Genomic DNA, 13,805 nt, shown 5'->3' with positions numbered 1-13,805 from the left:
ACTGGCAGTGGCATAAGAAATATTTCTGAACAGCCTAACTTTTAATGTTTTTCTATTCCCTAACTCCGAAAGCTTTAATTCCTCTCATATGAACAGCAAACTCAGACATGGAGATACGCATTTTTCAGCAGAAACCTCATTATCTTCATGAGACAAATCCCTGTACTGTAAATGCAGAAACTTAATTGGTGGAAGCAGCATTGCACAGGCAGTTAACCTCTGCAAATTAAGATGTGAAAAATACTGTTTCAGACTGATTCATTTTTGTCCTTCACTCTGCTTGCAGGTACTGTTTGATGAGTGTGAAAGGATGCTTCACTGATTTTCATATTGATTTTGGTGGCACTTCAGTGTGGTATCACGTTTTCCGTGGGGGGAAGGTAGGTGAACCTTTTTTGATATTTGGTTTTATTTCTCTGTGCTTCTCATAGAGGGGAGGGGTTCTTTTCTTTTCTTTTTTTTTTTCCTATCTTTCTCTTTTTTTTTTTCCTTGAGGGGATCAGCCAGTGATCAGACTGTTTCAGCAGCTTTGTTGATATACAGAGAGTTTGCTGAACTAGAAGGATGCCACTCACCATTATGAAACAAACAAGTGATTTATTTGAAATACCAAATGTGTTATTTGCTAGTGGTGGTGCTTTTAGGCTTGCTGTTGCTGTGTGGTCCAGAAGTGTCTTGCAGCGAGATGTGGCTGTGCGTACCCTTGCTGTGTCAGAGTGCCCTCACAAGTCTCCTGTAGCTAAAGCTTCTGTTCCTTTTAGAGATTCCATGTTCCTTTGGTGTGTACAGGCACAGTAAGCCACAACTGAAACATTCAAGGGTACAGAAGCCTTAAAATACGCAGTATGTATGGCTACATTCACATCTTTTCTGGTTTATGATGTTTTTCCCAGTTGCAGTATGGACAGTGTAGGGTGGGAACTGAAATCAATCAGTGGTGCAGATCCTGTTCCTCTCTGTAGCCCAGCGCAGTTGTACTGTACCAACACACTGTTCTGAACTGCAGGTGAACCACAGGCAGCTTCTGAGTAAGATGTTTCTGGAAGAGAGATGACAACTGACAGTTACCCAGCCACTTCCAGCACGTGGGCTAATTGCTGCTGCTGTCTGTGTATGCCTCTGTGTACAACACCTGGAAAACAGGTGTTTCATGCAGAAAGCAGCTCATTTGCCTAACACACGGTAGCCTTGGTGGAGTCTCTCAGCTGTTCCTTTTTGTTGACTGTTGGTAATAGTTAAATCTTAATTTTGTTTTTAGATCTTCTGGCTGATTCCACCTACTCTGCAGAATCTAGAACTTTATGAAGAATGGGTTCTCTCAGGAAAGCAAAGTGATATCTTTCTGGGAGACAGGGTGGAACGGTGCCAAAGAATTGAGCTGAAACAAGGCTACACGTTCTTCATTCCTTCAGGTATCCCTGTTAACTAACCTTTTGGAATGACTGAGATTGTGTTTTACTAACAGTTCTCTGTAAAAGTATTCTTCACACCAAAACCCCATACTGACATCTTTATTTGCTGTGGCAGAAGAATGGCCAGAGACTAAATGTGCTTTGTTTTCCAGAAATTAAGACTGATGCAAAATGTACTGTGAGGAAGTGTGTGTAGTGATCACTTGTGTGTACTGGGAGAAAGGAGAGAGGAGTTGGGCCTCTGGAGCTGTCAGTTCACCACTTCTCATCAGGGCTGTACTGGCTGCTGCTGTGAGCTTTCTGGGAAAGACAATTTTCTCTTTTTGTGATCTCTTCTGGCAGGTTTCACCTGCAGTTCAGTAGCTTGCTTCTTTGCCTCTGTCTGTAGCCAGAGGTGGGTCTTGATTCCCTGGTGGAACTCAAGAGAGATTCCAGTCCATGGAAGAGCAGGTGCTGTGCTCCCTCAGGATTGCTTCTTGGGGAAGCAGCTTCATTGTTGTAACTCTTCAGAATTTCTGCTGGTGGAGATGGTGCTGAATCTGGACATCTTCCAGCAGCCCGGCCACACTCAATTTTACACTGCTGCCCACCTCAGTAGCTGTGTTGCATGATCCAGGCTCATCTTGCAAAGACACCAAATAGTTGCTGCTTTGAAGGCTGATGCTTCAGCTCTTTCTGCTCCTGCCTAAATTGGATTAAGGATGGTGGAATGTGTAACAGTCCTCATTTAAGATGATATCAGACTTTGCTTTCCATTACTATTATGGGATTGTAAGTTTGTTTATATTAATTTAACACATTGCCTCTGTCTATTGGATCTTACCAGGGAAATAAATATACGTACTTTCTACATGACAGAAAGGCAGGCTGATAGTTTTTCAGCTCTGGAATTAATTAGTCTGTGGAGATAAGATGATTATTTTTTAACCCTAGAGACAGAGAGAATGCAAGTCATGCAGAGACAGGGACAACGTTCTTCTCATCTGGGGAGTGTTGTTAGGATCAGTTGAAGGCCACAAATGTGCACCTTTGTAAGTATTTGGTAAGAATCAGCCTGGGAGATGACAGGGAAAATGACTTTGAGGGTGGAGGAGTTAATCCGTTAAAGGAATTAGATCTTCCCTTGAAACAGGTCAGAATGTGCCGTTACTGTTTGAACTGGGTGTTTGAGTGTGGCTGTGCTGTTTGCTTAGATCCCATTACTGCATCTTCTATTTATCTCCATCCTCCTGTGAGAAGCCTCCTACAAGTAAGACTTTCTGTATGTCAGTTTAGTCATGTTCAGCAGCTGGAACACTGCAGGTTGTGGGAGCTTGGACAGGACACAGCTGTAACATGGTGGCTGACACAAAGTGATTCCAAATGGGTTTTTGACTGTAGTTTCTGTTTTCTTAGGAAAGCCCCGAGTACAGAAATGCCAACACTGAGACATTTTAGGCTCCATGCCAGATTTGAAAGGCGTTTATGAATAATGTCTCTGTAAGCACCTCATAGATTCAAGGGGTTTTGCTCTCTTGTATTTTGTTTGGAAAACTTATTTGCAAATCTCTTATTTATGTGAAAGGGCATTATTTCTGCCTTTGTTTTAAGAGTATGGAAATGCCTAATTAAAGGCTGTTCCAGGTCAGTGAATTGAGCATAGCTGTGTAAAACAGGTCAATTCCTGTGACCTCTTTGCTCTGGTTTGTGCACATATCATGTTAGTAATGTTTGAAAGTGGTTTTTATGTGCTTTAGAAGTGTTCTTAGTGTTTAGATTCTGTTTATGGGTGTCTGTAAAACCAGCGTGTCCTGTATTTTCAATTGAGCCTGATAAACCCTTGACCAGTCTCAACTCATCCATGAGGAAATACCTCTAATTACAGGTTTGGTCACAGAAAGTGTAAGGAATTAGTGCTCAGCTGGGCTGTGAATGGGGAACATTTCAACAAAGGACCTTTCCCATAAAATATCTTGCTCTGCTCCTCTTTTCAAGTAATTTTTTGGAGTAGTCCTAGAAATGCTGTTATACCCTAGCAGTGTGAGGGTGAAGTAGGTAGAGAAGACTGTAAGAAGACAAGTGAGGGAGTGAAATCACAGGCTGCTGGGAAATGGAAGGTTTGTCTGAGAATCTGGGATCAGCAGCAGATCCAGTAAATCCCCGAAAGTACAAGCCCCTTGGACAAGAATGGGGATCATTCTTACGGAAGGCATCATTATAGTGCTCACCAGGGCCTCAGGGTATTTTCCTCTCCATCACTGCCATAATTCTTTCAGGATTAAGTTTAAACCAGTAGATTTCTATTGGTGTTTGTAACTCTGCAGAGCACTGAGAGCACGATCCCAGCTGTGGTATCAAGGAGGAAGTGAGCCCAATATTGTCAGCACAGTGAGTTGTTATGGGCCAAGGTGCCTTTTGCAGCATTTAGGAGTTCCTCCTAAATATGGGGAGGGGGAAAGTAAGCTGGGATTCTGAGGGGTACTCATGTAGGAGCCCAGCTGTGCCCTGGTGGCCCCACAGGGCTGTTCCACATGAACGATGCACCGTTACAGGTTCTCATCTCCCACTTTACTGGTTCCCACTGGTGAGTCAAGGATGATAACTCTGCTACAAAGTCTGTGGTAAAGTGATAAAATCAGCTAGGAACCTGGCCTTTTCCATTCTTGTAACTGGTGTCAGCGGAGCTGTTGATTGGGAAATACACACATTGTGCCGTTCTGAGGTTTATGGCCAGATTAGATTCAAGATGTTAGACCAGCTGAAGGTTCAAGGGGGAGGAAGCTATAACTGCTACCAGTGTCAGGGAATGATTTAAAAAAATTTTTTTTCTGTGTAAATCTAACTGTTGTTTTCCCAGGATGGGAGCAAAATTGTGCTTATGCAGGGAAAGTGTCCCAGGATGTTTGCACTTGTATGTTACCATGGGCAAAGTTTAATATGTAAAGTTTTCATATGGTAAACATTCACCACAGATAAAATTTGGTCGAGGTAACATGTCTCACTCTGGGATATTGGACAGGGGATGCTGCCTATCTGACTCACATGCCAAATGGGGGAAATTCTTTATAGAGTGTGCTTCTCTTCAGGTGGAAACTGTGACGATCCAGAAGAGAAAAAGCATTATTTCAGTGCTCAGTTATTGTCTCAGTAGGAAAACAACAAAATTTTACCAGTCACAGTCAAATCTGGTGCTTGTCCAGTACTGTTTTTGCTGTAGTTCTCTTCTGCATCATGTGATGACTTTCCAGGGGGGATGTGTGAAGTGTTTGGAGTCTGTTTTGGTGGTGTTATGGAGAAGTAATTAAGGTATCTCCCATCACTGTGCAGGGACACACAGAATCAGTGTTTGGGCAGCATCCCTCAGATTTCTACAGCCACGATTTCTGTAGACACATGGTTTTGGCTGCTACATGGCACTTGTTCTGTTACATCCTGACTGTTCCTCTACAGCCTTTTTGAAATACTGCTCACTAAGTTAATGCCAGTTAACCAGGTTTTTCGTATCTTCAGTGCTTCTCCCTTTATAAGTATCTTCTCCTTTTACATCACTGCATAACTTCACTGGAACCTTTCTCTCTCCTTCTCTTGCCCTTCACCCTCCACTCCAGTCTTTATTCTCTGTAAATTGTCTTTCACTTCTCTCCTTGCACTTGTTCTCTCAAGTGGTACATTCATTATGCATCGATTTCCCTCTCTCTTGGTCTCTGGACACCACATTAGTTTCTCTCATGTCCTCCTAAACATCACTGTTGTTACCTAAATCCAAGCTCAAAACTAAGCATACACAAAAATCCATCCTTTTTTCAATCCACTTGCTCTTTTAAGTCTTAGTCTTGCTGAATAAGTAATTTTGATTATGAGTGATGGACCTGTGACATGGATATTGTCTTTCTCCTCTTCCCTGTTGCCCTCTACAAGCAAGATTTTGCCATAATTTGAAATACATTAAATTTGTTTGCTTTTCTCTCAATTTCTTGGTGGGCCTCTCTTTCAAAAAATGACCTTTTCTTTCATGCATGTGTATATATGTAGACACTTTTACTTTAAATTCAGGGGAGTATGCACATGTAAAATTTGTGCATACAAAAGCAGCCAGCTTGTAGTATCTCATGGAAAATTTGTCTTGCAATGTTTTTTCCTGTTAATGTTGTGAAGTCAGAGTGTAATCAGTGCATGTCTTGAGAAGGTGAACTTGAGCCAGTTCTGGATTGCCACTGATGTTGTCTGCCAGAATAGGATAAACTTGGATTTTCTTCTTTTTTTGTGAAGACCAGTTTTCCTGAACTCCAAGGTAGTTGCCACACTTGTTGTGGATACAAGTTGTGGATACAGGGTTGATTCTGGGGTTTGTGGTGTGATTGGTCTCAGAAAATTTGCAAACGTCCTGGTTTGGGTTCCTTTGGGAGGAGATGGCTGATGCTACCAAGGGTTGCTCTATCATCTTCTCTTTCTTACAGCCTTTTTCTGAGCCTCTGTCACAGGTCAGAGGCAGTGGGCTCATGAGCAGCTGTGGGCTTGGGTTGGGTCTTCTGGTCTTACTGTAGGCTTTTCAAATCTGTAGCTTTAATGTGAGTCCATGGAAGAGATGAGATGTTGGGCTGCCATTAGATATTGCAGAAGACTTCTGCAGTGCTGATTTATTCAACATTCCTACGATCAAAATCCAGCCAGGGTAACCTGCTGTCAACTGGATGATGTTCCTTTCTGCTGCTTCTTCAAACTTCTCGTGTTGCTGCATGCAATTTTGTAACAGTTGTGTTTCACCTGGGAGCTGGCAGTGTTCCACTGAGGAGTAAGCTGTTTGTTTTTACTTTATTTTTCTTATGTTCTCTATACTGCACTTCAGGGCCTTTGGCATGGAAACATGCTGTTAGAGTCTCTCTTAATTATTGTGGTAACCTGAGAGAGCTCCAGAGTTCTTGTCTCCAGTCAAATGCAGAAATAATGACCTTTCTCAGATGAGTGTTTTTGGGAAGGAGAGTGGACAGAAAGAGATGTTCTGTGTGGACTGTAGGCAGCTATTTGGAAGGATTCAAAGTGTTTCAAATGCTGTCTCACTGGTTATCAGTGGGATTTTGTCTATTAGGAGTGTGTGGTCTTAGGTCACCTCTGCTGTGCCAGTGAGAGTTTGATGGATTATTGTGTGATGGGGCCAGAAGGTGGCACATAGCCCTTACAGCAGGGAGAATGACAGGCTATTAAAATCTGGCTGGTACATTTTTTGCAGGGTGTTGTGCTAGGGCTGCAGAGCTGCCTGGCTATTTTTGGTTGCTGTTTAGCTTTTTCCCATTCTGTGAGCTTCCACTGACATTAATGGAATCTCTATGCCTGGAACCTCAGGGACCACATGAAGAAGATTGGTGGAGAGGATCAAAGAGAGGCTTTTTGTCTTGAGTGTCTGCTTTCAGATCGAAGGTGACAGCATAATGTTGGATTTTTGGTTCTACACCTAATGCAGAGCTCTGCCTAATTCTTAAAAACAATTTAAGATTGAGAGTTGCTGTACTGCTTGTACTACTGGGGCAAAACTAATAAACTTTAAACTTTAAAAATGTAAACATCATCTTTCCTTGGTAGATTTGGTTGTGGGCACCGTTATGACGCAGTCATTATTCTTTTGAGATTTGCTGGCAGTGCCCACTCTCAGGTTATCTCTTTAGTCACTTTCATTTTTGAGGCATATATGTTTCATCTTTTCCATCCCAAGTTGCTGTAGAATTGCATGAAAATGTGTGGCGACTTCTATATCACAAGGCAAAATATCAGTTCAGTTACTAATGGAAACAGATGCACCATGGTTTTGGCTTGGAGCTTGTAGGCTGTTTGCCCCATAGCTTTATAAGTTAATATTCTTTTTCATTATTCTCAGATGGATGATTGCATCCTTGAGTAGGAATTTGCAGCCCACTGAAATCTTCTAACAAGTTTGCAATGCTTAATAATACTTGTTTTATAAAATTCAAAAGATAATGAGATCATATCTTTCTTTTAACTGTTCAGAAAAACGTTTGTTACTGTTAATTTTACCTTCTTGATTTACTAGAGATGATAAAATCTAAATATTCAAGTGTATCTTAGGAGTGGTGGAATAATTCATAACTGTAAATCAGCTGAGAGCATTTCTGAGTCTCCTGAACAGAATTCCTGCTCAGTGTTGGCTTGGCTTCATACACTAGGATTGTTTTGGGAAGGAAAAAGCACTTATCGATGGCCAGGAACTGAAATAAAAACCATCAGCTTCAGAAAAACCATAAGTGGATGGTCTTCTTGTTGAGGCTTGACATGAGGGCTGTGAGCAGTGACTGTGCAGTGTCTGTACTCCCAAATCCATTCATCCCACGTGGTGGAGCCTGTCCTGGGCAGGATGGGGCAGTGGCTGTGCCGGAGCTGCTCCAGCTGCCCAGGGAGGCCGGGCTGGTTCCACCTCCACTCCGGCATCGCTGCTGTTGCCACGGACTGGTTGAGAAGTGGTCGCCCGTGGGGAAGAATCTTCTAGTTCATGACTGGTCCTCGAAGCTACACAGTCAATGTCCTCCTCTCATCCGTAGGATTTGATTGTAGCTTTAGGTAATATTTAGCAGGTGCTTTTGTTTGTGGCTTTCAGACAGAAATTAGCAATTTCTTGTTCCACTGACCTTTGACTTTTTCAGTTCTTATTCCAGTTCTTCTGATATTATACCAGTGCTTTTTTTAGCATTAAGGATAAAATTAAATTTGTGGCTTTTTTCTCTGTTTTTGAGACAATTACCAAGAGGTGGGTTGTTATCTCCTGTCTTGCACGAAGCCATGAAACACACAGGGTTATGCAGCAGTAGCAGGGTTTGTGTAAGCAGCACTGAGGAGAGAACTGATGAACTCGCTCCAGAGGTGTTGGTATTGGAGGCTGTGTGGCAAGTTTGTGCTGTGAGAGCTGGGAGTCAGGCACACAGGAACAGACATGACAGGCTGTTCAACACAGGTGACATGATCTAAAATGTCAACAGACCTTCAATTCATCCAGCAAAAAGTAACGTCACAGGTGAAGGTGAGGCAGGGGTGTGGTGGATGATATTAAAGAAAATCCCTTGGCTGTCCTTTTGTGTTAACCCTATGTGCAGCAACTCCTGTTCTGGAGGCTTGTCTTCCCCTTTAAAAACTGTGGTAATTGGGGAGCTGAGAAGATGGGTGGTTTTGTTTGCAAATGGTCACAATGAACATTCATCCTCCACAGTTTATTTCTGAGTCGTGCTGTAGCTAAGCTGTGGGAATGGATTGAATGTGCCATCCAAGCTTCTCTGTTCTCAGAGCTCATTTCCACAATGCATTACCCTGATGGAAACTGTTTCCTGTTTTCTGCTCATCTCTCTTTCCTCCTACTTCTACTTGTCTGGTGCTGACCTCCAGTCTTTCTCCATACACAGCCTGGTTAATATTAGAACAAGAGATTTTTATGTTGGGTTTTTTTCCTCTGTCACATCTGTGCCAATTGTGCTGGGATTTTGTACCTTGTCAGTTCTCCCATCTTTTTTGTCTAACCTTGCCCGTTCTGTCCTGTGTCCCTGGAATCCACCTCTTGGTGCTCATGTCTCTGCAGTTTCAATTATGCACGTACACTCCTCAGGCAAGTGGAAGCTATTTTGGGATGCAGTGTGACTGAAATGCTGCACAGCTGAGTGGCCAAAATCTATTTTACGCACAGGTAACTCCCCTGGCAGGGCTGTGTCCTGCAGAGGGGCTGAGCTGGATGCTGCCTGTGGGAGCACATGAACTGCAGGAGATCTGGGATTCCCCAGGACTGAGCTGTGTGCCCAGCTCAGCACTTCAGCACTGAGGGGATGGTACCCATAGCCATACTTATCTCTGAGCTATGCCTGGCAATCATCCCTGCATTGGCAGGGCTAGGAACTTGACTTCCCAGGACTTAATAGTTGATGACTTTGTTGCTTGGTTTCTCGTTTATTTTTGTTTACCCAACCCCAATGGATTTCAGTACTGTGATATAAAAGGGCTTTGCTATTGACAACTGTGTCATTAACAGCAGTATTTTCAGTCTTGTTTTCAGAAATACTTGCATCTTGAAGGACCCAGTGTTCAGTTAATTCAGCAGCTGGGAGCTGAAGGTGCTAAGTGCTTGTAAGATGTTTAGTCCTCGATTATAAATGCAAGTAGGGAATTAAAGACCTTCTCCACAGAACCAGAGGTTGTTTCAGATACTTTACAGAAGACTTTCAGTTTGCACTGTACCAGCTCTGCAAGAATAGATGTTTGAAACTATATTTGTGTTCATTATTCTTTCTGTTGAGGGTTTGTCATGTCTGGGACACCCTTTGTTGGAGCACTGGCTCAAGCCAGTGATAGATCCTTCCACATTTCTCCCCAAAATATTTGGACTGCTACCAAGAAGGTCTAGCAGTTATTAACACAAAGACCCTTGGCATCTTGTGGGGACAGAGTTGAGAAGTCAGGGAAGGTGTGATGAGAGACCCGAAGACCAGGAAACAATGAAACCAGCTGTACTCCAGTGTGAAATGTTCACTAAGGAAATACAATTTGTAGGAGAAGGCTACTGTGTGGTTTCAGTGGAAGCAGCCACTCAAAGAACAACTGCATTGATGGGATTTAATTTTATTGATTATTAAATGAAGGGATATCTCCTTTTAACCTTTCAAACAGGACAAGAATCAGCTCAGTTACTCCTTTTAATTAAGTTGTAAATATTTGATAACAAATTGTATTTTGAATTATGTTGATCATTTCACTAAAATAACAGCTACAGTAAGGTTGGACATTGACACCTTTGCAGAGAACTGCTGTGGGAAGTGGTACTGAGGACTCCTCAGTGTTGTGCTGGTAACTGCCTGGATCTGAGCTGTCTTCTGCCACCACTCAGTTGTGGGGTCATTAAAGTAATTTCACTTTTTCAAGTTTCAGTTTGTTCATCTCTAAACCTGACAATTAAGGTGGATTGTCACGCAAACCAGCCCTGTGTTTCAGCACCCAGCCAATTAAGTTGGCTTTGGGGACCCAGATTTGCCTCAGCACATGGTTTCCATTCTTTCCCCCAACCACAGAAATCTTTGTTTACCCAGTGGAAGCAGTGGCCCCAACTTCCTTGACCTTGGATCTGTTTTCCTTCCCAAAGACTAGGATGAAGACCATTTATTTTCCTAGTAGTTTGCTCCTAGTACAGACTGATGGATTTCATGTGAGGTGCTGAACTACTTCAGCTGTGAAGTATTTTTAGTGTTGATGTGTGTAGTTGCCATCCTACCCTTACATGAAAAAAATTCCTCTCTAGTTGGTTGTTCTTGATTTGGAAGTAATAAAACAGGCTGGATCACTGTAACTGAAATTATACTGACCAGAGAGGAAAGAGGGAGTAATTTTGAGAGCTGCCAGAGCCATGAGCCACCCACTGGTTTTATATGCATCACATCTAGTGTTTGGAGTCAGACCTGTAAACTGACTAAAACCTGGAACAGGTTGCCCAGAGGGGCTGTGGAGTCTCCATCCCAGGAGATACTGAAGAGCCATCTGGACACAGTTCTGTGCAGCTGGCTCTGGGTAGTCCTGCTTAAGCAGGAGTTTGGACCTCCAGAAGTCCCTCCCAACCTCTACCATTCCGTGATTCTGAAATTCAGAAAAATGTACCCAGAGTGATGAGCTTGTGTTTCCAGGGAGAAAAATCTAGTGCTGATTTCTTTTCCTTCGTATCATTCTCCTACCAACATGCCCTTAAATGAAAGCCCCAGTCCTGCCATCTGCTGTGGCTCAAGGACTTCCCAGATAGAGCTTTGCAGGCCTTTATGGTTGAAAGATTGTTGTGGAGAAGCACTTTTGTGGCTGCTGGCTGGAAAACCCTCTAGGCTGAATGGCATTTTCCTGCTCCCTCACTGATCTGGAAGTGAAGGAAAGCTGCCACAGCTTTAATGGAAAGTACTGCACAGTCAGGAGAAAATTGACTGCCCCCCATGTTGCTTTGCTGTCTGCTGGTTTATAAATTGCAATGCTTTTCATTTAAAAAGAAGGGGGAAAAAAGTGTCAGGTCTCTGTGGGTCCCAGATCATTAGCAGGATCAATTCCTTTTTCACTGCAGAGATCAGAGGCTACAGTCTTGCATAGCCAGAGCTTCAGCTCCTGACAGACCAAGCAAACAATGCAGAGGCAGAAGAGTGGTGTGTGGCTGCCTGAATCGCTGTACCTGGATTTTCGTTGTGATAGAAGATTCTTTGGAGCCTGTGAAATGAATTCAGGCCCTTGCAGGATTGGGTCAGAACAGTCTCATCAGCTCCAGTACTAGAAATGTTAAATCCCTTAACTTGAGGCTTGCAGTGAAAATGATGTCTCAGTTACTTCAGGAAGTTGATTGTAGGAGATGAAACTTTCACCTCTGAAGGAGGGCTGGTAATAATTTGAAATCTTTTACATCTGAAGGTGTGTGTTCTGGTACTGATGTGAAGGAAGTTTGGTGTGCCTCAGTCCAGTTCCACAACCCTTGGCCCACCACCAGTGCTGACATGGTTTGCAGCCGTGCTGGAGGTGCCAGTCTGAGAGCCAAGTGTATGGAACAGACTGAATTTACTTCTTAGTCATGGACGTGGTTGAGTCATAAACTTGCGTGTGCTCAGTAAACACTGTAACTGTTCGGTGAATAAATAGAAGAACTGATTTACAGAAGGTTGCAAGACAGCACGTCACAAGGTGCCCTTCTGCTATGACTAGTCCTGAAGTGTGGCTGTGAGCATCCCATTTAACCTTGCACTGCTTTAACTTCTCATCCCCTGCACAGTGGGATTCAGGGGGTTGTTAAAATTTGATTATAAATTGCTCTGTAATGCTACATAGCACGAGCCATTCTCAGTTCTCTGCTTTCCCTCTCTAGGGTGGATACATGCGGTTTATACTCCAGTAGATTCTCTGGTGTTTGGTGGAAATATCCTGCATAGCTTTAATGTTCCCATGCAGCTTCGCATCTATGAAATTGAGGACAGAACAAGGGTAAGGATACTTGATTCTCTTTTTAACTGAGCAGTTCTTTGTGACTACGATCTGTCATAGTCTCTCCCTCGTATTCCCTTCTGACAAACAACAACTGACGGGATCTCCGTGTCAGAGTCGTTGAAACGAGGTAAACACGAAGTAATGAGACTTTCAAATGTTGGTTATTTTTAGTGGGATTTACTCATCTTCTTCCCACAGATGTGTCCCTTCTGTGTCTTTTGTCTGCCTGTTAAACTTTCATAAAACACCTTCCCTTTTGCACAAAAACATTTTGCACTTTACAGACCTGTGTACCAGTATTTCTGGTAACCCTCTGCTTATCACCTCTCCGTGCACACCTGGGATGGATACCTAAGCCTGGAGAACTGATGGCACTGGGCTGGTTCTGCTGCCCACAGCTGAATTGACAAAGCTGTGCAGAAGTTGTGTATGAAATGACTTCTTCTGTAATTCGCAGTCACTACAGTGACTTGATACCATGCAAGAATTTCTTGGAACAGAGAGTCTGGGGTGGGACATTATTCTGAACGTTGCGATGTTCATCTGGCTGTAGCACCTACCTGATGGCAAGGCTGGGGGAGGTCACTGTGCCACCTCTTTGTTGGGAGTGACAGTTTTATCCTTGGTTAATAAACAGGGCACCTACTCACCATATCCTTTGAGTTTCGTAAAGCAGCAGGATCTGAAGGAAGTGACACGGTTTCAGTAGGCTGTTAAATAAGCTGTGCAAGGCCATCGTGGCATTTTGACGTAAAAATGGACCAGAGGGATGTGAAATCCAGATGGGGACTATTTTGGAAGCCTCACTCTGAGACAGTGCTGGCAAACCACTGACACAGGTGACAGCTCTGGTGTTAATGGAAATTTGGGCTGGCAAAATGGCAGGAAATTGCAATTCTTCTTCACTAAGAAGTCTTAAAATGGTATCTTGTGGACATCAGTGCAGTTCACTGTTGTTCACCTCTACAAGCAGCACAGTTCCTGCTCCAAGTTGGATTTTACCCCAAATTGCTTTCTTTGCAGCAGGAGTGCATAGGCCTGAAGCAAATACAAATTGTTTTGAAGTACATCTCTGACTCAGTGGGAGGAAGGGTGTCCTGCCCCCAGCCTCCCTGGCTTCCCAGCAGGTCCAAGGCCTGGTAATCTTCACATTGCAGAGCAGTGGTGGGAGCAGTTGGTTTCCTGGAGTGACTTTAATGAAGAGAAGCAGAAAAATTAATTCTTAGCGGAAGAGAGATGACAAAAGCTGAAATTTAGGGGGAATTAGAACAGAGGGAATGTGGCAGAGAGCAGAAGTAGAGGTCGAGACCAGAGTGGATTCAGCCTGGCTTGGAACAGGTGAGAGTGTCAAGTGTCTTGAGAAAGTGCAGGAGGACTTGGACAGGAAAGTTACGGTGACAGAAGCAGGAAGGGGCTCACTGTGGCCTGGCAGAG

The 13,805-nt window shown here is 43.4% G+C and overlaps 1 protein-coding gene across 1 annotated transcript in view; it reads left to right on the top strand.

The window, feature by feature from the left end:
* KDM2B (lysine demethylase 2B) overlaps positions 1 to 13,805 on the top strand; it is a 106,655-nt gene that overhangs the window by 33,921 nt on the left and 58,929 nt on the right. The window contains exons 6-8 of the mRNA XM_082293766.1: positions 287 to 380; positions 1,259 to 1,412; positions 12,253 to 12,368. Of these exons, the coding sequence (XP_082149892.1) occupies positions 287 to 380; positions 1,259 to 1,412; positions 12,253 to 12,368 (364 nt within the window). The remainder of the gene's footprint in view (positions 1 to 286; positions 381 to 1,258; positions 1,413 to 12,252; positions 12,369 to 13,805) is intronic.

This window comes from Coloeus monedula (assembly GCF_965178545.1).
Source record: "Coloeus monedula genome assembly, chromosome: 18".
Lineage (NCBI taxonomy): Eukaryota > Metazoa > Chordata > Aves > Passeriformes > Corvidae > Coloeus > Coloeus monedula.
The sequence above is the reverse complement of the archived record's forward strand: the minus strand, read 5'-3'. Positions and strand labels throughout refer to the sequence as shown.